Source organism: Cololabis saira, chromosome 20, assembly GCF_033807715.1.
Source record: "Cololabis saira isolate AMF1-May2022 chromosome 20, fColSai1.1, whole genome shotgun sequence".
NCBI classification, from domain to species: Eukaryota; Metazoa; Chordata; class Actinopteri; order Beloniformes; family Belonidae; genus Cololabis; species Cololabis saira.
The window spans coordinates 20,488,877-20,516,543 of NC_084606.1; the positions used below are offsets into that span (position 1 = coordinate 20,488,877).

Genomic DNA, 27,667 nt, shown 5'->3' on the forward strand with positions numbered 1-27,667 from the left:
GTGCCAAAATTACACAATTAATTCAAAATGGCTGACTTCCTGTTCGGTTTCGGCCATGGCTCCAAGAGACTTTTCTTTAAGTTGCGACATGATACAGGGGTGTACCGATTTTCGTGCATGTACGTCAAACCGTATTGTGGGGCTTGAGGCACAAAGTTTTCCGGGGGGCGCTGTTGAGCCATTTTGCCACGCCCATTAATGCAAACCATGAAATATCAAATTTATCGCCAGGCCTGGCTTGCATGCCAAATTTGGTGCCTTTTGGGGAACTATCAAATATGGACCAATCAGATGAAGGGGGGGTGCGCTTGTTGGCGTCTAGCATCGCCACGGTAACACTTTCGAAAGAGAAAAGTAATGCGTGTAGTCGCAGGATGGAGACGCACATTTTGATGTATAACACATCTGGGTTCACGATACAGTTCGGGCTGAATTAACTCTCGAAGGAATGGCATATATTGCTCCAAAATTACGCAATTAATTCAGAATGTTCAAAATGGCCGACTTCCTGTTCGGTTTCGGCCATGGCGCCAAGAGACTTTTCTTTTAGTTGCGACATGATACAGGTGTGTACCGATTTTCGTTCATGTACGTCAAACCGTATTATGGGGCTTGAGGCACAAAGTTTTTTCTGTTGAACCAATCAGATGAAGGGTGGGCGCGCTTTTTGGCGTCTAGCGCCGCCACGGTAACGCTTTTGAAAGAGAAAAGTAATGCGTGTTGTCGCAGGATGGAGACGCACATTTTGATGTATAACACACTTCGGGGCACGTTACGGTTCGGGCTGAATTAACTTTCGAAGGAATGGCATAAATTTCGCCAAAATGACACGACTAATTCAAAATGGCCGACTTCCTGTTCGGTTTCGGGCATGACGCCAAGAGACTTTTCTTTCAGTTGCGCCATGATACAGGTGTGTACCGATTTTCGTGCATGTACGTCAAACCGTATCGTGGGGCTTGAGGCACAAAGTTTTCAAGGGGGCGCTGTTGAGCCATTTTGCCACGCCCATTAATGCAAACCATTAAATATAAAATTTTTCGCCAGGCCTGACTAGCGTGCAAAATTTGGTGACTTTTTGGGCATGTTAAGGGGGGCAAAAAGGCCTTCACTTTGTCAGGAAAATAATAATAATAATAATAATTAAAGCTGCAAGCAGCGATGAACGGGCCCTCGCACTCACGTCCACCGCCCCCATAAGCATATCAGAAATGACACCACCCACGACTCTCTATGTCAAACCATTCAAAAGTTATATCAGAAAAAAGGGACAACCAATCAGAAGAAGGGGCGGGGCTAATTAAGGCCAACGAAGCTTAAGAACTCATTACAGAGTCCCATGACACCACCCACAACTTCCTATGTCAAACCATTCAAAAGTTATGGCAGATAAAAGTTTTCCGGGGGGCGCTGTTGAGCCGTAAGGCCACGCCCATTAATGCAAACCATAAAATATCAAATTTATCGCCAAGTCTGGCTTGCATGCAAAATTTGGTGACTTTTGGAGAACTATCAAATATGGACCAATCAGATGAAGGGGGGGTGCGCTTGTTGGCGTCTAGCGTCGCCACGGTAACGCTTTCGAAAGAGAAAAGTAATGCGTGTGGTCGCAGGAGGGAGACGCACATTTTGATGTATAACACACCTGGGTGCACGTTACGGTGACAAAGTGACAAGATTCATTCAAAATGGCCGACTTCCTGTTCGGTTTCGGGCATGACGCCAAGAGACTTTTCTTTAAGTTGTCCCATGATACAGGTGTGTACCGATTTTCGTGCATGTACGTCAAACCGTATCGTGGGGCTTGAGGCACAAAGTTTTCAAGGGGGTGCTGTTGAGCCATTTTGCCACGCCCATTAATGCAAACCATTAAATATCAAATTTTTCGCCAGGCCTGACTTGGGTGCAAAATTTGGTGACTTTTTGGGCACGTTAAGGGGGGCAAAAAGGCCATCACTTTGTCAGAAGAAAAAAAAAAATAATAATAATAATAATAATAAAAATTCCTGCAAATACAATAGGGCCTTCGCACTGCAAGTGCTCGGGCCCTAATAAAAATTCCTGCAAATACAATAGGGCCTTCGCACTGCAAGTGCTCGGGCCCTAATAATAAAAAAAATACAAATAATTCCTACAGATACAATAGGGCCTTCGCACTGAAGGTGCTCGGGCCCTAATAAGAAGATTATTCCATTCGTTATTCCATCAAAAAAAGTAAAACGGTCATCAAAAACTTGTGAAAAAAATCAAACATTCAAGATACTTGGGGTATAAATGAATATATATATATATATATATATATATATATATATATATATATATATATATATATATATATATATATATATATATATATATATAAATGTTTCAAAATGACCAGTAACAACAACTTAATGAACAAAAGACAGAAGAGGTCAGAAGAGGAAAGTAAGGTTCAAACGGGCGAGTGAACTAAGAACCGACAGGACCAGGAGGCAGGAGAAGTGAAGGGGAAGATGAATGAAGCCAAAGAAGGAGTGAGAGATACATGATGACAAGAGAAAAGGGAATGAGGGCACTGGGTCAGGGAAAGACTGCATGGGGTGTATCACTGAGCGCAACAAAAAACTGCACAAGACCTCCTGTGTGTCTGAGTTTGCTCTTCCAAGAAGTGTTACAGGTGATTAGCCTATAGAAAGACAACTGGAGTGAGCCCTAAGGTTAGGATGGGATCAATACAGGAATGTAGAGCTAATAGAGGCCACTGCCACTGAGTATGTGCTTGAGTTTTTGAGCTCTGAGGTGCTCAAAAGCACAATATGATTTATGACTTAAAAACCGTACCACCTCAGAAAAAATACCTCTACTCTAAAACACATTTTTTCTTATAGCTCTCTAGGTTTTCACTCCTTAGACCGTGTGAACACAGAGAGTCCAATGGCAGAGAAGAGAAATCATTGTTAGAAAGACATTCGTAACATCTGGACCGGCCTTAAAACTTAATAAAGTCTAAGCTTGCCCAACTGTGACGTGGAAAGGTCACTCGTGTGAGAGTACAACATATGGACCTACTTAAAGGTCACCGTGACGCAGGAGTAACCCTTTGCGACCAAAGTAATTCCAGATGTCGGATACCTTGATAAATCTTAATGTTTATATGGATTACGCTGAGATCCTGAATGCATCACCGGACAGAAGGAAACAAATATCTATTTTTAAGTAACTATTTTATAGTTTATTCAGTAACAGACACTTTTGTCTCACCTAAGAAAAATGAACCTAAGATGCTTTATCTTCCTAACTTCCACTGATTTGATAATAGACTTCATTTAACAGCCTTAAACATATTCTAAAGAAAGTTGGAATATTAAAAAAAAAAAAAAAAGAAAGATAAAAGATAAAAGTGATGCTTTTAACGCATGGCCCTGCTGTTCAAATATGTTACCTGCATATGGTTGTACCCTGGATGAAGTTAACACAAGGCTTCTTTTTTACAGTATTTAACTGGTGACTATTTTCAGTTGTTACAACTGTTATTTTTTAAATATCACTCCATAAAGTTATGCTTGACAAAGGTTATCCAGAGTGATAAATTGCCTCCATGGTCAAGACAACTACTGATGAATGTGGGTTTTTGACGCAATGATAATGGTATTGGATGGCATTACGCATTGGAGTGGTAGAAATATTCTGTCCTTTGCCATTTTTCCTTGTGGATTATAGTTTTTACACTTTTAAATGTTCTTTTCTAAAATGTGTTGATGAACTAGGGATTGTTTTCCCATCTTTGCCTCCCAGAGACTTCCTTTTGTGAATACAGCTCTGGTAGCAAAATCTGAATTATAACCATCTGTTGAATTCACCTGTCTCTTTCTCTAAATAACTGGATTAATATGCCTGACTAATGCCCCTCACCCAAACTTTTTTTCTTCTTCAGTGCACTGCCGTGCACCACTGCAGGATTGCATGTTTATTAAGAAACGTAGTGATGTTGAGTTTGAGTTCATCTACAGTCTAATTAAAAAAGTGAAACTAAATGTAAGAAACTTTTTTTTCCTTTGCCATTTTCGAACATTTAGGAATCAATATATGCATCGGACAAAGCACAACAACAATCTACACTGAGAATTTCAAAATCAAATAACATAAATACACATTTCTATTTGTCATTGAAATAAATCTACCAAGCAAAAGAGACACACATTTCATTTGGCGTGTCTAATGGGCCGTACTTTCAGGCTTTTGCAGAAATGTGTCTGTGTTGAGTTGTAATCCTAACGCTGCGTGAGGAACGTGTTGTTGTGTGGATACGAGAGAGAGCGCTCTCTCTGCATGGATTGTGTATTTGTGAGTGAGAAGCCCCACATTCCTGCTGAATGAAGTCAGCACATGGACTGAACTTTAACCTTCTTTAACGATGCCCCCTCTGCTGCTTTTCGTCACTCTTTTGTCCCTTCGGTTAGCCCTCTTTCATCTTTTCTTCTGCTGACGCCCCTTGTTATTTCTCTCCTCTTTTCTTCCCCTTTTTTTCTGCTCTGCTCTTGTTTCTTTTGTCCATTCTGCCCCCTTTACTGTATATGCTGAATGCAAAAAGACATTTACTGTGGCAAAAGGTCTGAAGATATTTAACCATTGTCAGTATTTTCTATAACACCAGCTGACAAAATGCAATTTCTTTCAGTCAAATATAATGAATCATAAATTCAATCAAAATAAATCCCTTCTTTTTCATACATTTCAATTTAATCGCGATATAGCTGCGTAGAACCACCTTCATCACACTTTTCCCAGAATCATTGCTTGTCGCTCTTATTTTTGCATCTATTTGTTTACATGTGTCTGAATCAGCAGCACTGCTGAGCCCCTCCTCCCCGTCCTGATTGTCTTGTGGAAAAAGCTTCCCTTAGTTATTCAGTAACCATAGCAACGCATCCTTCCATGAGAAGCTGTCTGTCTAGGCTGATGAGGACTTCCTCACCTCATTTCACTTTCAGACACTTTCACTACACTACAACATGGCCTTCATTTTTCTTTTCTTTAAGCCTACATTTTCTGGACCTTCCTATCTTACGATCTCTATCTCTATTCATGCCATTTTCACTTTGACCTTTTCCTCCTGCAAACACCTCAAGCTCTCCTCTTGTATCACTTGAATAGCTTTTAAGCATGTGCCTCCTGCTTTTATCATTGAGGCGTTCATTGCATTTCCCAGAATGGACCCTCTCTCTGTATTACTCCAGCTGGAGTAGAAATACCACCAAACCTTTCATCATCAGCTTGAGAGCTTCTCCTGGATGCACTCACTGCCCATTCACTCAAAAAATGAGCAATAGCTACTGGCTCGGTTCCCTAAACTTAGATTCAGAGCCAAATGTGCTTGAAGGAGAACGTTGTGGTGTTGTGATAATAATCTGTAACGTGTCTTGGTCTTGGTGACAGATGAGCATATTATAGTCATGATTTCACAGGAATAGCATTTACATACGGCAATACGCTCTTTTTGGTTTAAAAAAAAAAAACATGGGGCAGAAAAATGTTTTATATCGCAACAGATTTATATCAAACTTGAACACTCTTATCACTTCAAATATTGGAATGATATAAGAGTGGCATACAGGATTTAAAAACAAGCAGGTCTGTGTACTAAATGTGTAACTTCGTAGATACATGTAATAATAGTGCTGATAGTATTGTTGATAAAGAAAACATATATTACAAAAAATGTCATTAGTTCAGTTTCTGCATGAGTCATGCTTATACTTTTCATCTCATTGCTGAGAACTTTTTTATTCTTATTAGTGTAAGTGCCCCTAGAATGAAAGATCTTCGTAAAAAGCCAAAATATAGCTACGTTGGGTTTTACAGCTTTGGTATAGTATATAATACGTTGTGCATACCATACCAAAAGCTAACACAAAACCCACATTTACTTGTAAATGTAAATATTCTAAATCTGAGATTATTGGCACACTGGACCACTTACCTACCATCTACCAAGTCCAATCATGCAAAAATGTTCATAATTTCTCAATTCAGCGTCATGACCATGAATGGTGTCACTCTGGTCATGTTTGTCCATAAGTGAGTGTGCATGTCAACTAAAGTATACACATACATGACTGTGAACCCAAAAATGGCAACTATTGGATTTTAAAGTGTATTACACATTTCTATCATTCTCACTCCTTAGCTCCCATTTTTTAATCTTCCCCTGCCACTGCATCACCACTCATTAATAATAATAACAATAATAATAATAATAATAATAATAATAATAATAATCACTGTGTGTCTGTTTTCTAGGAGCTGATATGTGTCCGTACTCACCTGCTCCATAAACAACTGAGTATACAATGCGTTTGGCATGCTCCCTGTCCTCAGAGGTCACTTCATTCTCGCTCACCCCCTTCCTGAATGAGAAATCAACCAACATGAACGTTTATATTACTATATGATAAGTTTTAGTATTGTAACAACACATCTACCACAGAAATAAAGTTAAAAAAAAAACAGAAATGTGAACATGCAAAGATAAAAACATTTATTGGAGATATCACTGTAAAAACATGCAAAAAGTTAGAGAAACTGTGAAATATAAAGCTCAAAGCTACAGGAGATCCACAAGAAAAGGAGACAGAGGAAAGAGAGCAAGAAGCATGGACACACAAACAGTTATATAATGTGACTTGTAGACAGCAGTGGTTCTGGGGATCAAACAGTGTGGGGTGACACTTCTGCAGAGTGGCATTTCTGGAGGGGTGTATGGGAAGCTGCCACAACTGATCAGGCTTGATGGGGAAACACACACACACACACACACACACACACACACACACACACACACACACACACACACACACACACACACACACACACACACACACACACACACACACACACACACACACACACACACACACACACACACACACACACACACACACACGCACACACACAGGCACGAAGAAAATTACAACCATGTCTGTTGCTCTCCAAAAATCCAGTGTTACATGATGTCAGAGTTTCTGGTATAAAATAACTTAATAAAAGTGCATCTCTGCTACTGTCTCCCTAACACACGCATGGAAGCACATTTTAAAGTTAAACAGCATATTTAAGCAAAGAGTAAGAAACCTCCACAACCGAGTATGTCCCTTGATTGTGCATCTTGCTGGGGAAACACATACAGTCATTTTGTTGCCTCCTGCTGGGCATTGGATGCAAGGATTTCAAACGAAAAAAAAAAGTCCTGGTTCTAGAGGTGAATGACACTTTTTGTCATACTTTATTCATCAGAAGTTCGTTCTGGCTTTCCAGAAAGAAGAAAAGATTTTATTTTTCTGACATGTGCAAACAAAACAAAACCATAAATACAAACGAAAAAAAAAAGTTTTTTCCACCTTGTTTTAATAATATTTCTTTCTTCTTATGTAACAGTCCAATAATCCAATATTACTGAAAAGTGATCAGTGGCATTACTGATGGAACACAGATGGGGAAGTTAAAGAGGATTTGAGAAACTGTGCGTGGAGAGAAGGACACTGATGGAAAGAAAGGTTGAGAGTATGATAAAATGGAACAACAGAAAAGGTAAGACAAAACATAAAACCATGTAGAAATAGTTATTAGTGCATAGTATGACACTATAAAAGTGACTATGCTCCAGCACATCTGGAAGCTGGTCACATGACCTCTGTGACCAGCTTGGCACATTACATTATATGACACAGTATGTGAGGGTGACAGGTCACAAATATTTTCCAAAAGTGCTAGACCATCAGGGTATTTCTTTAAACTATAGATTTCTGGCATTCTGGTAAAATCAGTTCACCGCAGTCACCCAGAACTGCACGCTTGACTCGGATGCGTACCAGAAGTGTAGGTTAAAACCACACCTTAGATAAAGGCTCAGAGAGATAAGAGAGACCCGTGTAAACACGACACACACTGGCAACAGAGGAGGAGGCGTGAAGGAGGTAAACACACACAGCCGCTTACAGAAATAATACTCTTAAAGCTAAACAATGTAGTCACCGGGATTCCACCCCCCCAGGGTGTGACTTGACTGTGAGAGACAGACAGAATGAGGCAGTTGCCATGGTAGTTGTTTATTACTGTGTTACAGGTGAAGGGGTTGGCAGTCTAACAAAAAGACATGGAGAGGAAAAGAGAAACCTTGTGGAGGATCAACATTCACCTTGGCAAGGAGATCATGTGTGTGTGCTTAGGTGTTTGTACGAGTAAAGGACTCTCACCACCGAGTGGCCAGCATCGTAAAGACGTCAGCCTGGGGGTTGGAGAAGATGTGGAGCAGCTCAGGGTCAGAGGAGAAGTGAGCCAGCAGACGCAGCTCCACCTGGCAGAAGTCTAAAACAAACACACACAAATAGTTTCTATAATAATCTATAATCATAACCTCTACTTGCCATACTTTTACCCTAAATTTAAATTCTTCCGTAGCACACAGGTTATTTCCTTAATGTCACATCATGTAACCATGTCGTCATCATCCACTTAGAAACATCCCAATCAGTTGCAGTCAGATAAGAAAGTAGGGATGCAAGTATGCAAGCAGTTTTAAATAACAGATCTGGGAAGAAAAAAATAATATGTATAATTTCTCTACAATCTGTCACCAAAAAAGAATGGACAACCGGACAGTTCAGTGCTATCAAACTCAATTATAGCTCAACTAATAGGAACATTTTCTCCAGGGAATAATCAAACAAGTACAAAAGCTTGAATACATACAACAAAGACAGTCACAAGAGTGCTTAATATTAGGGCCCGAGCACTGACAGTGCCAAAGCCCTATTGTATCTGTAGGAATTTTTTTTTACTTTTTAATTTTATTTTTTTTTCTCATTTTTCTTACGACGAAATGAGGGCCTTTTTGCCCCCAAAAGTCACCAAATTTTGAACGCAAGCCAGGCCTGGCGAAAAATTTGATATTTAATGGTTTGCTTTAATGGGCGTGGCCTAATGGCTCAACAGCGCCCCCCTAGAAAACTTTGTGTCTCAAGCCCCACAATACGGTTTGACGTACATGCACGAAAATCGGTACACACCTGTATCATGTCGCAACTTGAAGAAAAGTCTCTTGGCGCCATGGCCGAAACACAACAGGAAGTCAGCCATTTTGAATTAATTTTGTAATTTTGGCGCAATTTATGCCATTTCTTCGGCCGCTTCTTCGCCCGAACCGTAAAGTGCACCCAGGTGTGTTATACATCAAAATGTGCATCTCCACACAAACCAAGCATCAAGAAGTGGTTCCAGGAGATGTCACTGTGCTTACCGGTTGAAAGGATAACGTACATCATCAAGGACAAACAAGAAATCTTCGAGGAAGTCTGGGGTTGTTTTATTGACTATATGAAAAATGAGAACCTAAATCATCTAATGGAAGAGCCTGGAGGAGAGTAGTGCCTTTGTCTGTTGTGTTTCGTTGGTGTTTTTTTTTTTTTTTTTCCTTATTTTAATGTCACTGGTCTCGTATAGCGTTGCTTTTCTGTTTGTTATGTTATGTTAAAAAAGAAAAACAATAAAAGATATTGTTTGAAAAAAAAAATGTGCGTCTCGATCCTGCGACGATGGGCATTACTTTTCTCTTTCAAAAATGTTACCGTGGCGACGCTAGACGTCAAAAAGCGCGCCCTTTATCTGATTGGTCCATATTTGATAGTTCCTATTTTCTGCAGTAACTTTTGAATGGTTTGATATAGAGAGTTGTGGGTGGTGTCATCGGACTCGGTTTTGACTCCTTCACCTTAATTGGTGCAAATTAGCCCCGCCCCTTCATCTGATTGGTCGATATGTGATAGTTCCTATTTTCTGCAATAACTTTTGATTGGTTTGATATAGAAAGTCGTGGGTGGTGTCATCTGACTTAGTTTTGAGTCCTTGACTTTTACTGGTTAAAATTGCACGTGCGAGGGCCTGTTCATCGCTGCTTGCAACTTTAATTAGGGCCCGAGCACCTTCAGTGCGAAGGCCCTATTGTATCTGTAGGAATTTTTCTTTCTTTCTTTCTTTCTTTCTTCTGACGAAAGGAGGGCCTTTTTGCCCCCCTAAACGTGCCCAAAAAGTCACCAAATTTTGCATGCAAGTCAGGCCTGGCGAAAAATTTGATATTTAATGGTTTACATTAATAGGCGTGGCAAAATGGCTCAATAGCGCCCCCCGGAAAACTTTGTGCCTCAAGCCCCACAATACGGTTTGACGTACATGCACGAAAATCAGTACACACCTGTATCAGTACACAACCTAAAGAAAAGTCTCTTGGCGACATGGCCGAAACCGAACAGGAAGTCAGCCATTTTGAATTAATCGTGTCACTTTGGCGCAATTTATGCCATTCCTTCGGCAGTTAATAAGGCCCGAACCGTAACGTGCACCCAAGTGTGTTATACATCAAAATGTGCGTCTCCATCCTGCGACAACACGCATTACTTTTCTCTTTCAAAAGCGTTACCGTGGCGACGCTAGACGCCAAAAAGCGCGCCCACCCTTCATCTGGTTGGTTCAGACAGAAAAAACTTTGCGCCTCAAGCCCCATAATACGGTTTGACGTACATGAACGAAAATCGGTACACACCTGTATCATGTCGCAACTAAAAGAAAAGTCTCTTGGCGCCATGGCCGAAACCGAACAGGAAGTCGGCCATTTTGAACATTCTGAATTAATCGCGTAATTTTGGAGCAATATGAGCCATTCCTTCGAGAATTAATACGGCCCGAACCGTAACGTACACCCAGGTGTGTTATACATCAAAATGTGCGTCTCTATCCTGCGACTACACGCATTACTTTTCTCTTTCAAAAGTGTTACCGTGGCGGCGCTAGACGCCAACAAGCGCACCCCCCCCTTCATCTGATTGGTCCATATTTGATAGTTCCCCAAAAGGCACCAAATTTGGCATGCAAGCCAGGCCTGGCGATAAATTTGATATTTCATGGTTTGTATGAATGGGCGTGGCAAAATGGCTCAACAGCGCCCCCCGGAAAACTTTGTGCCTCAAGCCCCACAATACGGTTTGACGTACATGCACGAAAATCGCTACACACCTGTATCATGGCACAACTTAAATAAAAGTCTCTTGGCGTCATGGCCGAAACCGAACAGGAAGTCGGCCATTTTGAATTAATTGTGTAATTTTGGCGCAATTTATGCCATTCCTTCGAAAGTTAATTCAGCCCGAACCGTAACGTGCCCCCAAGTGTGTTATACATCAAAATGTGCGTCTCCATCCTGCGACAACACGCATTACTTTTCTCTTTCAAAAGCGTTACCGTGGCGGCGCTAGACGCCAAAAAGCGCACCCACCCTTCATCTGATTGGTTCGACAGAAAATACTTTGTGCCTCAAGCCCCATAATACGGTTTGACGTACTTGAACGAAAATCGGTACACACCTGTATCATGTCGCAACTAAAAGAAAAGTCTCTTGGCGCCATGGCCGAAACCGAACAGGAAGTCGGCCATTTTGAACATTCTGAATAAATTGTGTAATTTTGGCGAAATTTATGCCATTCCTTCGAGAGTTAATTCAGCCCAAACCGTATCGTGAACCCAGATGTGTTATACATCAAAATGTGCGTCTCCATCCTGCGACTACACGCATTACTTTTCTCTTTCAAAAGTGTTACCGTGGCGACGCTAGACGCCAACAAGCGCACCCCCCCTTCATCTGATTGGTCCATATTTGATAGTTCCCCAAAAGGCACCAAATTTGGCATGCAAACCAGGCCTGGCGAAAAATGTGATATTTAATGGTTTGTATTAATGGGCGTGGCCTAACGGCTCAACAGCGCCCCCTAGAATACTTTTCTCTGCCATAACTTTTGAATGGTTTAACATAAAGAGTCGTGGGTGGTGTCATGGGACTCGGTATTGAGTCCTTGACCATAATTGGTGAAAATTAGCCCCGCCCCTTCTTCTGATTGGTTGTCCCTATTTCCTGCTATAACATTTGAATGGTTTGACATAGAGAGTCGCGGGTGGTGTCATCAGATTCTGTATGGAGTCCTTGACCTTCATTGGCCTGAATTAGCCCCGCCCCTTCTTCTGATTGGTTTTCCCTTTTTTCTGCTATAACTTTTGAATGGTTTGACATAGGAAGTCGTGGGTGGTGTCATTTCTGATATCCTTATGGGGGGCGGTGGCCGTGAGTGCGAGGGCCCGTTCATCGCTGCTTGCAGCTTTAATTGTCTTTGTGCTTGCACATAAAGCACCAAATATCAGCTGGAATAACAACAAAAGTATTTTTATATTCTTCGAGTGTCTTTTATAGTGAACCAGACCTTACTGCTACAGATAATCATGTCAAAATTAGGACACTCAGCCCATTTACCGGTACAAACAATCCAATTTTAACTGGATTAAGGCAATATGTCCAACTATTGTGAGCGTCATGTAACTCCTATCAGCGGAGAGACATTGGAAATGGACATTTTGCACAAAGACGGAGAGGACTGTTCTGCAATATTCCTGAAACACTTGAATAAACTGAAGGGAATCAAAATGTGTGCTGGAACATCATAATAATGGTCCCTTTAGCTGAAAGCTGAAAGTCTGTGAACATAACAGAAACAGAGCAGACACATGCTGACCTCCTTGAACACCATGTTAGGACAGCATGCCCTTTACTTACTGGGAGTTTAGCTCTCTTGTCAGTATTGTGGATCTGAACTGAAACACATCTAAAGACATGGCTTCTCTCACACACACACATACAAACAAACAGCTCTACCTTTTCTGCTTGCTCGAAGACCAAATTAAAGTCCACCTAATGTTGAGGTTTTCACTGGGGGATGAAGCAACCAGCTGGAAGAGGCTTTTGTGGGGATGTGTGTGGGGAAGGATGATGACAGACATCAAGGGACACATTTACACAACATCCCAAATGAGTGCTGCTACAGCTAAAACAAGAAGCAGTTGAGCTCTATTTCCCCCAGTGCGGCTCATGTGGTTGCAATGGAGACGAAAATAGTTTTTTGAACCAGACTCTGAATATGTTTATTTCTGCTGTAAAGCTGAACATTTTAACAAGGGAAGTCTTGGAGACTCACTCACTTTTGAACTCAGCCATAAGTGGCCAGTTGGTGACTTGTCATTTTTGCAAATGAGAAAGAATCAGCAAGAAACACCAAAGACTGTTCACCTCACAATGCAGGTCACACCAGAAACCATCTGCTGTTTAACTTAGGTCAGACAAATATCAAAAGGAAAAAACTACATGAAGATAAAGTCTGACGTGGGATGGATGAAAAACAGAAGAGGAGAGAGATGGGCTGAAACGTGGAGCAAAAAGATATGACTGGTTTAGTCTATGCTGAGATGAGTGAGGGAGATTCTAAAGATATCATCCATTAATATTTTATGAGCTCCATCACATTTCCTCCAAGCATGGCTGGCAGTCTCAGGAACATATTGCTGACCAGGATGCGTGGGTGTGTGTCACAGAGAAAGAGAGGAAGAAGGTTAGGGCTGAAAATATTAATGTAGAGAACAACACCAAGACAAGCCACCAGTACGTGATCCTGAAAAGGTAATAGTGTTTGAGTTCTTTAAGGCTGTAACTGAGATAGTCTGTGATGAAACTGTCACAATCAGGAATCATGTGTATCGATCCATACAGGAATAAATCAACAACAGAAACCGTCTCTATAAAGCTGAACGTGAAAAAGACAACTTCTAACTTAGAAAAGAAACATGGATGCATACATGAGTTTAGACATTAAATCATGGAAGATTAAGTATACTGACTATTAATTAAAAGAAAACTCACTTCTGGCTTCCACTTATTATTTTATAAGGCCTCATTTACAATACCCTGAACTGCTGTCGATAATGCATAACGGTACACTATAGCATGAAGGTTATAGAGGACAATATAAACTGTCCCTTGTGTGCCGAGGTCAAAGAAGAGAGGCTTCTGGGAAGAAGGTATCAATTATCAGAATCAGAAAAGGTTTATTGCCAAGTTTGTTAAACACACACAAGGAATTTGTTGTGGTGATTGGTGCAATACAATACAAATATAAAAGCAAATATATAAGAGAGAAAATGTATAAGCAAAAATGTACAATATGAGGTTTCAAAAGTGCCGGATATGAGTCTATGCAAAAGTGACTTAGGATGTGCGTTAATGTAACGTAGGATTGGAATCTTTACGTTAATGTAACGTAGAGTGGGATGGGGGGGCAGTCCGTGGTAGACGGGGGGAGGGGGGGGACCGGGGCCTTGTTGATGAGGAAGGCTGCAGACGGGAAAAAACTGTTTTTGTGGCGTGAGGTTTTGGTCCTGATGGACCGCAGCCTCCTGCCAGAGGGAAGAGTCTGGAACAGTTTGTGTCCGGGGTGGGAGGGGTCTGCTGCAACCTTTCCTGCACGCTTCAGGGTCCTGGAGGTGTGCAGGTCCTGGAGAGATGGGAGATTGCAGCCAATCACCTTCTCTGCAGAGCGGATGATACGCTGCAGCTGCTCCTGTCCTTTACAGTGGCAGCAGCGTACCAGATGGGGATGGAGGAGGTGAGGATGGACTCGATGATGGCGGTGTAGAACTGCACCATCATTGTCTTTGGCAGGTTGAACTTCTTCAGCTGCCGCAGGAAGTACATCCTCTGCTGTGCTTTTTTGGTGAGGGAGGTGATGTTCAGCTCCCACCTGAGGTCCTGGGTGATGATGGTCCCCAGGAAGCGGTAGGACTCCACAGTGTCTGCTGGGGAGTCACACAGGGTGAGGGGGGCCAGTGGGGCTGCGTTCCTCCTGTAGTCCACTATCATCTCCACTGTCTTTAGAGCGTTGAGCTCTAGATTGTTCTGACCGCACCAGGTCACCAGCTGGTCGACCTCCCACCTGTAGGCGGACTCATCACCATCAGAGAGGAGTCCAATGAGGGTGGTGTCGTCCGCAAACTTCAGGAGCTTGACGGACTGATGTCTGGAGGTGCAGCTGTTTGTGTACAGGGAGAAGAGTAGAGGAGAGAGAACGCAGCCTTGAGGGGATCCTGTGCTGATGGTCCGAGGGTCAGAGACATGTTTCCCCAGCTTCACCCGCTGCTTCCTGTCAGACAGGAAGTCTTTGATCCACCTGCAGGTGGAGTCAGGCATATTCAGCTGGGAGAGCTTGTCCTGGAGCAGAGATGGGATGATGGTGTTAAAAGCAGAGCTGAAGTCCACGAACAGGATCCTGGCGTAGGTTCCTGTGGAGTCCAGGTGCTGGAGGATGAAGTGCAGGGCCATGTTTACAGCATCATCTACAGACCTGTTGGCTCTGTAGGCGAACTGCAGGGGATCCAGTAGTGGGTCGGTGATTTTTTTGAGGTGTGGCAGCACAAGGCGCTCAAAAGACTTCATGACCACAGAGGTCAGGGCGACAGGTCTGTAGTCGTTAAGTCCTGTGGTCCTTGTTTTTTTGGGGACAGGTATGATGGTGGAGGTTTTGAAGCAGGCAGGGACATGGCATGTCTCCAGGGAGGTGTTAAAGATGTCCGTGAACACCGGAGACAGCGGGGCTCTGGGTTTGTAGTTTGTAATCTGTCTCAATCCCTTCCAAACTGAGCTGGCATTGTTATCTGAGAACTCTTGGCGTAGTTTCTCAGCATAAAGGCATATACGCAAAAATTGGGGAAAAAAAAGACATATAAGCAGTATATATCTATATTATATTATATTATATTATATTTTTATCAACAAGTCATGGTAACAGGGAAAAATACCTATCCAATGAAAACATTTCAATTTACCTTCAATTTACCTTCAACTACTGGTAATCATTCAAAAAGTGCTTTTTAGTACAGAAAGGTATAATTTAGTTTAAAATAAAAACCTTTCTGCTTATTAACTATACAACATTACACAACTATACGACGCGACAACCTCTCCCCTTTACATGCATCAGGTATCTCTAAACCATTGCATGTGCTCCTACTTATCTTTTCCACTGACTTCATTAAATCCATCTTTTTTGCATGCTTTAAGACGTACTCCACCTTTATTCTCATTTGGGCTAGCCTTTTTCTTTCATGCCTCTGCAGCTCCCCACACACCAGAGTTGACAAGTAAGAAGATAAACACACAGCCTACATATACAGACGGAGAGGATGTTCAACATTAGCTTCATAGAAGAACTTCTTGTACTTTGGTAAACCTGACTTGGAAGCTCTGTATGGGCTTCCTCTGATGTGAGGATAGCTAAATATACTCTTGACAATATCAGAGTCAGACATATTAGGATCACAGGGGCAGAAAACCTTTTGATGTGTCTCCTAATTGATCTTTCTCACGAAAGAAAGGAATAGCAGTTGAAACGCGCGCACACACACACACACACACACACACACACACACACACACACACACACACACACACACACACACACACACACACACACACAACAGTTAATTAAAATTTGGGAAGGACATGAAGAGGACATGTAGGGGGTAACTCTGCTCGAGCTCCCTAGAAAGGGTTGTTTCCATGCCAACCTGGCTGCCTCTTTGGATGATGATGTTTTCTGTGTTGTGTATGCTAGTATGTTTACTGTCAGCATCAGCGTGCCTGCTGGTGCAAGCATGTTACTGACTCCCAGCTCGTGTGTGCACAAGTGGGATCCTCTCTTATCCTGCTGCTGTCCCGCCGTTAACCCTGTTTTTCTGTCAGGTTATGTAAGCCTGCATATGTCAGGCCCAGCAGACTCCCTCCATTCCCCACAAAGCTGTTCTAGACTGATAGTGTCCCGCCTCTGCTCTCTTCAACAATACATCCTGAAAGGACCTTTTGGTGCCAGCTGAGGCCATGCCAGTAGAAGAGGATTATTTATGGGTGAACAGCTGCAAATTTGTAGAGAATGATTTGGCTGAAGTAAAAAACAGGTGCCACAGTGTTTGTACATAAACAAAAGAGAGAGAAATCATTCTGGCTTACATACTGTATTCAAATTTGATCTCTACAGCTGTCAAAAGACATGCCTACACACTTTTCCCACATGGCTGAACTGTAACTGCTGAATGATGATGAGTTATTAGGTCAAGTGATTGCATTAACATCTCTGAGCAGCTAACTGCAACTGCATCAAGAAATAAAAGAATGCATTTCCACACATGTGGAGTCATTAAAACATCTGCACATGCTTCCAAAACAGTAACTGAAATAAATACTTACAATACTGCATAAGAAAAAAGAAAGTATGCAAGAATGTTATGAAGGGAGATAACACAAACAAATGTAATATCCCATAAAAATTAAGATTCTTAAGGGCATATCATATAATACCATACCTGCAGCAACGAAGGTCCAACCGTCTTCTGGAATGAACATGGTCCTGGGATGAACAGTCACGACCTCTTCATCCTTTCCTGTGAGAGTCAAGAAAAGATCTTCGAATACTTCATGGCATTATGACTCACTGCAAACTAAAATCCAGTCGAAATGAGCTTAACATGCACTTATAACCTATAAGTGCATGTTAATATAATCTAAAAACAAAAGTGTTAATTAATTTACAATGTTGAATCAAGCTCCTTGTAGACAAAAATAGTTACAATATTTAAATCTGACCATATTTTAAATAGTTCAAATAGCATTAATTAAATCTATGATAACATATTGACTTTTCCTCAGTAAATTATTAAAAACCTAGATGCTTGAGCCAAGCCCCAGAGAGGGCTGTCCTCCAACAGCTAGGTTGGCAGCTTGATCCCCTGAAAGGACCTTTCGGGGGCCAACTGAGGCCTGACAACCTATTAACTCAGTGAGTAGAGTTTGAGAGTCGACTGTCCCCCGAGAGGAAGGTCGTCGGTTTGATCACTAGCCCCGCCACATGTGGAAGTGTCCTTGGGCAGGACACTGAACCTCACATTACCCCTGATATGTTCAACTGGGTATGAGTGTGGAAGTAAAGCACGATAAACAATAAGCCGCTGTATATGCGCAGACTACTTACCTTAAGCTTTCATACATAAAACTATTAAAAGGGCAGGGTAAAAATAGTGAATAGTGATTTTTTGTTTCTTTTAGTTAAAAGATAGTTTTACTTTGTCAATATCAAACAGTACAACATATAGGAAACTTGGCTGTCATGAGGGAAAATACTGCGAACCACACAGATGCTTTGGCAAATCCAAATACCACCAAAGATGGGTCAAGCTTCATCACAAACCCAGTTATTGACCATAGCAGATAGGATTTTAATTATTTTGACCGTCCATAAATTGGCATGGCAGCTTAATCTGTAACATATGGATGTTTGTCAAAGCATATTTAAAAACACATGTATTGCCCACATCGAGGATAGCACTGGGCTTTAGATTTAATATACCGTGAGTGTGAGTGTGTGTGTTTGTTTGTTTTGGCAGACAATTACACAGAAAAATAAAGACTGTCAGCAGCTGGGGGGGAACCATATAAACAGCAATAAACTCTGATGGGGATTACACGGAGCGATCACACATCTATAAAATCCATCTTTTCCCAGGTAAAAAGCCCTTAACAGCCTGAACTGCAGGCTTATTTGCAGTTTCTAAGATGTCCAAACGTAGGATGGGAGGCAGAGTCTGCAGTTATCAGGCTCCTCTCTAGTGGTACCTGCTCCCAGTTAATGTTTAGACGCTGACACAATGTTGACCTTTAAGATTAAGCTCAAGATGAGTCATTTTGATAAAGCTTATAGCTAGGGATAACTTCACTGAGGACTGAGGACTCTTCTCGTATGTATGTATCTTTATTATTGCCTCTCTTTCCTATCATCTCAGACACCCAACTGGTCATAGCCGTGCTCCTTGAGTCTGGTTCTGCTGTTGTTGTTTTTTAAGCTCTATTCCTTCATGCTTGCTCAGAATGGGGGGTTAAAACTGAAGTAAAGAGTTGATGCAGTCTTTTGGGCTCCTTAGCCATGCTGTTGTTTATGAGGTGGCATTGCATGAAATATGGATTGGTTAATAAACTGGAATTAAATGTAATCAACTGGATCATGCATGATTTACCATGAGTTGGAGTGAAGTGGATTATAATTTGGATTTGATATGATTATATTTCCTTTTTGAAATTTCCAAATGTGTTTTTCTGTGTAAATGCGTTGAGAGACTTTCTTGGGAATTGAATTGAATATCTGATTTAATCAAATATAAAGTTATACATGTAAAATGTCTCCATTTATAAGAGAATCTTAATCCGATCAGGATCAGCCTGTCGCTGCACCCTCTGCTTACAAGTGCTGACCTTAGTGCAGGAGAAATGATAACGGCCATCACATTGAGCGGACCATCACATCCCACGTCAGCATGATGAAAATGCCTCTAAAGCAGCACACACACAAACACGGATGCTGACGATGAAAATCGTGGCGGCCCACGCACACACCCACACATGCAAACTAGAGCACAGCAATCAGTTGTTATTAGTTTCTCCACCTCTCACCTCGAGACACAAAGCGGTAACCGGTGTGGGGAGGGAGTTAAAGGGACAGAGGAAGGAATACTGGTGGAAGCAGGGACGGTAGAAAGGACGTCACAGAGGATGAGGGAGATCTAGTGACAAAACGAGTATGTGAATCTGACTCAGTGAGACGCAGAGGTGCTGATGTTGGCACATGTGAACTGCTCCATCGGGGCGGGAGAAAAGCAAACACTGACAGAGAGAGAGAAAGAGAGAGAGCAAACGACATAAACATAAAGCTGAGTGTCGCAACATTGTAAATGCTGCAGAGTGGATGTAGTGGGGCTTTGCCAACAAATGGATGGACAGGTTTCAATGTTTTAATCTTGACAAATGGAGAAATGTTGTTAACCTCCCAGCTAATGTCGTAACCCTGCACCAGAGAGGCAATAAAGGGATGTCCTCCAGATGAGAGATGATGTCACAAATCATGGAAAATTGTTCTTGATTAGGAGTTAGTCAGCTGTCACGTAAATCTATACTTTACCAGTTACAAACCCAGGACAAAATAGATACATGGACCATATGTTGGTTAGATGGGTACAAGCTGAATATCTTAATACAGCCCAGGATTTACTGAATCTCTAAACTGTATCCTGTCTGTTCATCTTCCCTTATAGTTTATGACATCCACAAGAGAGTGAATACCTTTGAAAAAATACATCAACAAATGTAAATGTAGAAATTAATGTATCTGTAATGACATGAACCTTCCTTCATCAAAAATATTAGATAAAATGGGAAATAACCAAATGTAAACATACACATGAAATGAAACAAAAAGCTGCATTTTCACTAAAAGTAATGACAAGCATGCTATATTTAGCACAGTCTAATATATCAAGTTGGAATAATTTGGTTTTCAGGAGCATTCCTCATTTTTAATCCTCTTTAGACAATTCTTTAGAAGAGAAAAGAAAATGTATATTCCAACTTTATGGGAAACAGTGTAGCTGAAACCTAAAAGAGTTGCTTAACTTGGCAGCTTGGAGGATGACTATCAACAGCTGTACTTGAACTTTTATTCTTAAAGAAGCAAATATAAGCTTTTTTCATGTTATCAGTTCAAATTTTACTTGACAGAATATTTGGTTACTTTAATAAAATGTTGTTTATCTCCCTCTCTGTTCTCCTACTATCAGAGAAAAGTACCCAAAGTAATTTAAAACTCATGTCTCACCTGTCTGCAAAGGCAACTGCATATTTCTGTTTGGCACTATGTCACACATCATCAGTGACAGAACTAAATCACAGAGCTACAGTGGACATCATGGCAGTGACAACTAAGAGACTAAAGAAATTAAATACAGGAGAAAAAAATCAGAATGACCAAGCAAGAAATTATACAAGAGAAAATCTTGGATGGATTCGTAAAATGGGACTAAACGTCCATGCCTATCGATGAACCTAGCAGCTAAAAATCGCAAAAGCTCCCTTATGCCACTTAACATGCCATTATCATATTAGAGTTATGTCAGTTAAGGAAACTTATAAGAGGAATATAAGAGGAAAACCCATTTGGATTCTCATTATCATATAAGAATTAGCTCATACACATGTGAAAGCAAGCATTTTCAATAAAAACATGATTCAACACAAAATCATAGAAGAGACCATTTGATCTTGATGTAATTAGATAATTATCTCATGATCTTTAGAAAAAAAAACAAATGCTCTTGCCTCTGTATTTTTGGATATGACTGTACTATCATGCTACATTGTTAAACAGGGCTACAGCATTACAATTTTAATTCTGATCACGCTGAAATCAAAGGCATGCTTCAAAAGACACAAATACACAATGAAGCGAAACATCAGGAGGCCACTGCAGCAAGAGTGTGAAAGAATGCCTCCGACACCTTTTAGTGAGCAGCCCTGAGCTGCTGTAGACTTCAGCCTCGTAAAATGTCGTCTCTGGCTGCCTGCTCATCAGTTTCGCTACGCCTCAGGAGAATTCGCCCCCGCCCACAAACATACCCGCTCCTCAGCATATATCACTGTCTCACCCCCTGAAATGTGTGTGTGTGTGTGTGTGTGTGTGTTAAACACAGGGTTAGCATCTTACCTTGGATGTACTGCTTCTTTCTGATTTGAAGGGGCTGCCGTGGCAGGGCCTGGAAGTTCTAGTTGGGGAGAAACAGAGTTTGATAGATGTCATTAACAGCGTCTCTGTAACATTGAGCCAATAGTCCCTGGAAGTGGCTATCCCTGCTTTCAGCAGGGTTTTCACTATATAAATAATGTCATGCTGTGAAAACAAACCCAGTTTTAAAAAGCTGCAGACACTCAATGCCTACTCATCTGAAGGAGTAATGAAGGGATTTAAAAGTTGTCAGATGCTTTGTTTACAGAACAGAACACAATAGAATAGATAATAGAATAGAATAGATCAGAATAGAATAGAACAGAACAGAATAGAATAGAACAGAATAAATAGAATAGAATAGAATAGAACAGAATAGAAATAAATCTGCTGAATATTTTCTTCATGAAGATGATGTTGTTGTCTTGGTCTGTGGAAAGAGAGTTCAGCACACATTGTAGTAATTGTACAGTTGTTGAGCCATAAAGTTACGCAGCTTGTAAGGATGCTGTCAGTGGTGAACCTGCAAACGTTCAGCAGCTTTTTCTCCCCTAGATGTGCCTGTTTCACCTTCCTCAAGAACAAGTCTTTTTTTCTGCCTTAAACCAAGCCTGAACTGTTAAAGGTCCATGTGAGAGGATTTTACAGGATATAAACATGGATTATTTAGCTTTAATAACCCTGGCAGCTTTTTGTAATGCTTCTCCAACCAATGACTTTTCCTTTCCTTCGCTGGATATTCATAATCATTTTAAAGCATTGTCACAGCTTCATGTGCCTATTGTTGGCTGTTTAATGATGCTTTTAGACTAAGAATTACCTCCATGGAACCAACCTTACAAAAGGCAACAAGAAAACAACCAGATTCAAAAATGAGTTTGGTTGGAAGAGGTGGAGGAAGTGTCTGGGGTGAGGAAAGTCTGGGCACCTCTGCTAAGAATGCTGCCAATGCGACCCCGTAACGGATGAGCGGAAGAAAATGGATGGATGGATGGAGTTTGGTTGGAACAAAAAGTGGAAACTGAAGCGGGAACACTGCTCTCCACTTGCATGTCACAAAATGTACTTTTCTGCTTTGTTGGAATTCGATGGCTATCACAAATCATGTCGCATCTATATTCTGCATGCTGCTTTGCTGGATAAGACTAAGATAAAGAGAAAGCCACACCAGTGCTCCAGCCAGACATCTTTCAAGACATGCATCTTTAAATAGAACCAGCCTCATGTTCAATGGGCTCTCGGCCCACTCTGCATCAACCCAACAAGTAATCTAAGACTTTGCTGATCAGATACATGAAAAATTACATGTATGCAGGATTTTATTTTCATTCTTTTTTGTTCTCTGAAAAAAATGAAAAGGTGATAAGACCCTTGAAAACACACACTCACTCAAACATCCACCCACACACACGCAGTTTGACGGGGTTCAGACTCAGCAGTTCCATCTTAATCCATTTTAATCCCACTACATCCATCCTTTCAAACACACATATGCACAAACACAAACAGCACAGGAAGTGTGTATTAGTGGGATGTGTTAAAGGTGATTCTCAAGGACAAACGGGACACATTATTCTGTCCGCACACAAAAATACACACATGATCAGCTAATACATGGAGAAGTAGGCAGGAAAGGGACAGGCTTTGTGCACACACAGTCCACTATCTTAAAAGCAAAGCTGTGTTTCCCATCATGGTCTGAATCCAAACATGTGAGGTCTTACTCTATATTGCGCTTGTGTGACATCTCTTAAAAAACACCACCTTTGCTTCTACCACTTATTCATTATTTACTAGAAGTAGAAAGAAAAAGGACGACAGGCAGGGGAGGTGTGTTTGTCTGTGACTACATAAGGTGTGGACAGTGGAAAAAACACATTAGGGATCACACACCAGTGCTTAGTATAGGAGTGTGAATTTGAGGCTGAGAGAAAGCAAAGAGGTGAAACTAATTACAAATGTGACAGTCTTCTCTGTGGGTGCGTAGACCTGTGATGCAATCTAAGACGTGATTCACTATTGTAGATGTGAATACTCAGCACTCCCATTAAGCATGCCACTGCACGACACTGCAAATCACTAAAAAATCAATACAAAATCCCACCTATGCCACACACGTATCCCAGCAAACTGCCTGGCAGACAGTCAGTGTGCTGGATACTTACATCCACAACACTACTTTTTCAGCTCCAAATAATTACACATATAAATGCAAACTTAAGGAGCTGCTATGTCCTTTAATGCAATACATTCAGGAGCATTCTATCCTATTTTTGATTATTTCATTTATTTATTTATTGTTGCAAAGCAAAAATGAACAGTGTTCATCTGCTGTGAATCACGAGGAAGATCAGCTATCTACTCATCATGGTTTGATCTCCAGATTCACTAGTCCATGTCCTTTATTTGGCAAGATACAGAATCCCACACTGCTGAAATAAAAATAAATTCTGTAGAGGATAATAAATGGTGCATGAATTTAAATGTGACCTTGGTTTGCAGTATAATGCACTGAGAGTGGTCAATAATTATAAAGGTGTTGTATAAATGCAGTTCTTTTACCTGTGTCAGTGCAGTTTAAGGGGGAGGAATAATGAGCAATTTTGAAATAAAAAGACATTTGGGTAAGCTTACGTTGCTGAAATGCTGACTTCACAATCTAAAAGCTATTCTCAAATGCATATGTAGTAAAGAAAGAATCTCCTCTTTCAATTCTAAAGTTGTATGTATCAATGTTGACAAATCATCTGCTCCATGCAGGGTCTTGAAAGTTGGTCAATTCAGCCTCACATGCACAACAATGCATCTGAATATGTACAATTATACTGTGATTATGTTTTGAAAAAAAAACAATAAATGAACCTGATGGAAAGTAGTGCATGTCCCATGATTCAGTAGTTTGTAGAACCATATTTGGCAGCAATAACTTGTTATTGTTTTCTGTTTGACTTCACAAGTGTCTCACATCATTATTAACAAACTTTATCATAGATTCCATACAGTGTTGCTTCAGTCCATTAAGGTTTGTGAAAATTCATTTGTGCACAAGTCTCTTAGGATAACAGCATTTGGACCTTACCAAGGGCTGGACTTTGATAGGGCTATTGTAACATGCTGGTTCTTTTTCAGTCAGTATGTTGCGTATCTGCTGATGTGCTTGGTATCATTGTCTTGCTCCATGACTCAATTTCAACAGACATAAGGCTGCACATTTGACTCACATTTGGCCCAGGTAATCTACATGCAAAACAAGCCCAAACCACTGCTCCTTCAGCAGTGTGTTTGACTGTTGTATGAGCATTTCTGCTAATATGCTGTATTTGATTTTTACCAAATGTAGTGCTGTGTGCATTATGGATATCCACTTTAGTCTAGTCTGTTCAAAAGACATTGTTCAAGAAATGTTAACATGCTGAGTCTAAGATGCAACTCTTGAGTTTTTAAAGTAAGGGTAATTATACTCTCAGCTCTTAATTCACAGCTCAGTGTTAATGGATAGCTCACAGCTATCCATTAACACAATAGACTGCAATGTAGCTGTCACTCAATAAAACCATGCTTCATGTAATTTTGCCTAATGAGATACATAAATATGCACTCCCTGAACAGTTGTCACGGATGTGATATCTAGCTGTGCTTTTCAATCGTAAAAAAAAAAAAGCAACTAAAGATGCTTTTATTTTTGGAGTAAAGTTGAACATTTTAACATGGGATGGAGAAGGACTTGCAATTGAAACCAGCCCATAGTGGTCATTCAATGGACTGCACCTCCACATGGACCTCCGTTTTGTGGATGCTACCTCTTGGTATTTTGTCTCAGTGTTTATAGAATATTGACAGTGTGATGTTCTCTTAAGGTTTTATTCAACACATTCTAAGATTTGGTATGAGCCAGATGAGTTTCTATTATGCCCTGAAAAGTAAAACATTAGTATTTAAATTAAACTAAACATGTTAAATTAAATTAAACATGTCTGCATGCTATATGTTTAACAAATAAATCAATGTGAAAACATCACACATATCTGCTCTGAGAGTTATATTAGTCATTATCAGATGTACACTGTAAGGAGGGACTCCCTAATAGTTCAATAGTAGACACCCAAATACAGACAACATCAAGTTAAGAGAGAGAACATATATACACACAACTCTATTTCCACTAAGATCCACTTACCACAAACAACACAAATAAAATGTGTCTTTTATCTTGGCATAATCGTCTCTGAATGAACCATATAGTCAAGCAGATGTGTTTGATTTGTTTGTGCTGCCTTTCTACCTCTGACTTGGTGAACAGCATCAAGTCTTATTTTCCATAACAACCCTGCATTTGTATTCTTATTTCTTCCCAAGGTCCTTACAAGAGCTCACAATGCCCTCATGATGAAGCTGCAGTCAGCTCCTATTGGTCTTTCAGTGGGTCTCCATGGGCCTCAAAGAGCACCAACAATAGCAAATGTTCCACCGTTGACCTTAGAAACATTTAAATTAGCAAGGCTTGAAATATTCATGGCTGCTAGGTTAAAGGTGTTTAATTTGTAGGTAGAATGCAGACAACAACATAAATGAAAGCATACTGAATATACAAGAGCTGAAGGATTCTCATTATGACAAAATAAACACTGATTTTTTTTTTAAGTATCTGCATGTGTATCATATTGATGTATGATTATGTCCTTCGGTCTGTAACATTAAAGCTACCTTAATTTTAACTTAACTTAGAAACAGGCTTATTGATTCTGTATCCCAAACGGCCTACTTTGATAGGTCAGAAATGTAATTAAACACACTAGCAATGAGTCTGTGACCGAGACACAAATGTCAAATTAAAACTGGAGATACAGCTGAAAATGCTGCATCTGTTATTAATCATTTTAATTATATTTTAGTACATCGTGCCATCAGTGATTGATTTTAAGACTTCAGAAGTATTCTTTGAGTGATTATTATTACTGTAGCCTGATCAAATCATTTTGAATTAAAATACTTAATTATTCTGCATTTTTATGCATTATTATTCCACTTTCATTCCTCTCCTGAAATCACACAAATTTCAACAGCAAGCTAAATACAGAAAGACTTATAAAGACATAAAGAGCTTCACAGGTCAGCAAAACACACAACTCTGTGTCTACTGTTAACACTGTAATTACAGCATTTTTCATTTATACTGAAACAGCCATTTCTATTTGTGATTGAAGTTGATATATTAGTGTATCTGGTACCCGCTAATCTAAGATACACTGCAAATTTGGCCTGCACTTTCATGAATGTAAATTAGGTCCATGGTGTAACAGAGTGGAAGTCTCAGAGAAGCCCTGCCATTTTACACAGATGGTGATATTTGAATCTCTGTGCTGGTGTGGAGTAATTTAATCATGCAGAATACAGTACAATGCACATACACAAATGCACATACATCTGTATACATGTAAGCATCTATGCACAAACAGGCACAAACACATACACACTGCTATATGATTCTCATTCACTCTGTAACCACATGCATGCCCACAAAAGAAAGGTTAGAGAAGGTTGCTGGCTCTGGATGTGTTTGTGTTTGTGCCTGGCTTTGCACATGCACCAATGTGCTTGACACTGCCAGTCATTCAGTAAAGGACATGACACATACTTCCCTTGCTTAGATGAGCCTTAAGGGACAAAACAAGCATGAAATTCAGATATCTCACACAAAAATTTAACAGTTTGGCAAGACATAAAGGAAACTTAGAAGTATTGCATCAGACACAGTTGAGGTGATCAATCTGAATGCATCCAAAAATGCTAAAGCAGCCACAATTCACAAACAGGGAACCCACCTAGTTGTATAAACGGTTAGCCTTTAAGCACGCCGAGTCTGAAACAAAGCATTCCGTACGTTGTGACTAAATGATACAATTATGGTGGTTATCACATAGTCATTGGGACACATACTGTATCCCTAACACTTAAGAGCATGACGATCCAACAGAACACTCATAAAAGAGCAAATTTGGGAAAAGAGATGTCAGAAAATGGAAATGAGAATGAAATGGTGAAACAACTGGCTGTTAATGCCAAAGACAAAATTTGCCGGAAGATTAGTAATGCTGTACACTGGGATGTAGTCAACAACAATAAAACAGTTTAAATATAACTCTCTGTCTTCACCAGGGTAAAGCTAGAGG

The 27,667-nt window shown here is 40.5% G+C and overlaps 1 protein-coding gene across 1 annotated transcript in view; it reads right to left on the reverse strand.

Moving 5' to 3' along the window:
* The window catches only part of poln (polymerase (DNA directed) nu), a 69,589-nt gene that overhangs the window by 15,557 nt on the left and 26,365 nt on the right, over nucleotides 1–27,667 (reverse strand). The window contains exons 18-21 of the mRNA XM_061710173.1: nucleotides 21,480–21,537; nucleotides 17,260–17,337; nucleotides 8,235–8,346; nucleotides 6,307–6,389 (exon numbers count right to left, since the gene is read on the reverse strand). Coding sequence (XP_061566157.1) covers nucleotides 6,307–6,389; nucleotides 8,235–8,346; nucleotides 17,260–17,337; nucleotides 21,480–21,537 — 331 coding nt within the window. The remainder of the gene's footprint in view (nucleotides 1–6,306; nucleotides 6,390–8,234; nucleotides 8,347–17,259; nucleotides 17,338–21,479; nucleotides 21,538–27,667) is intronic.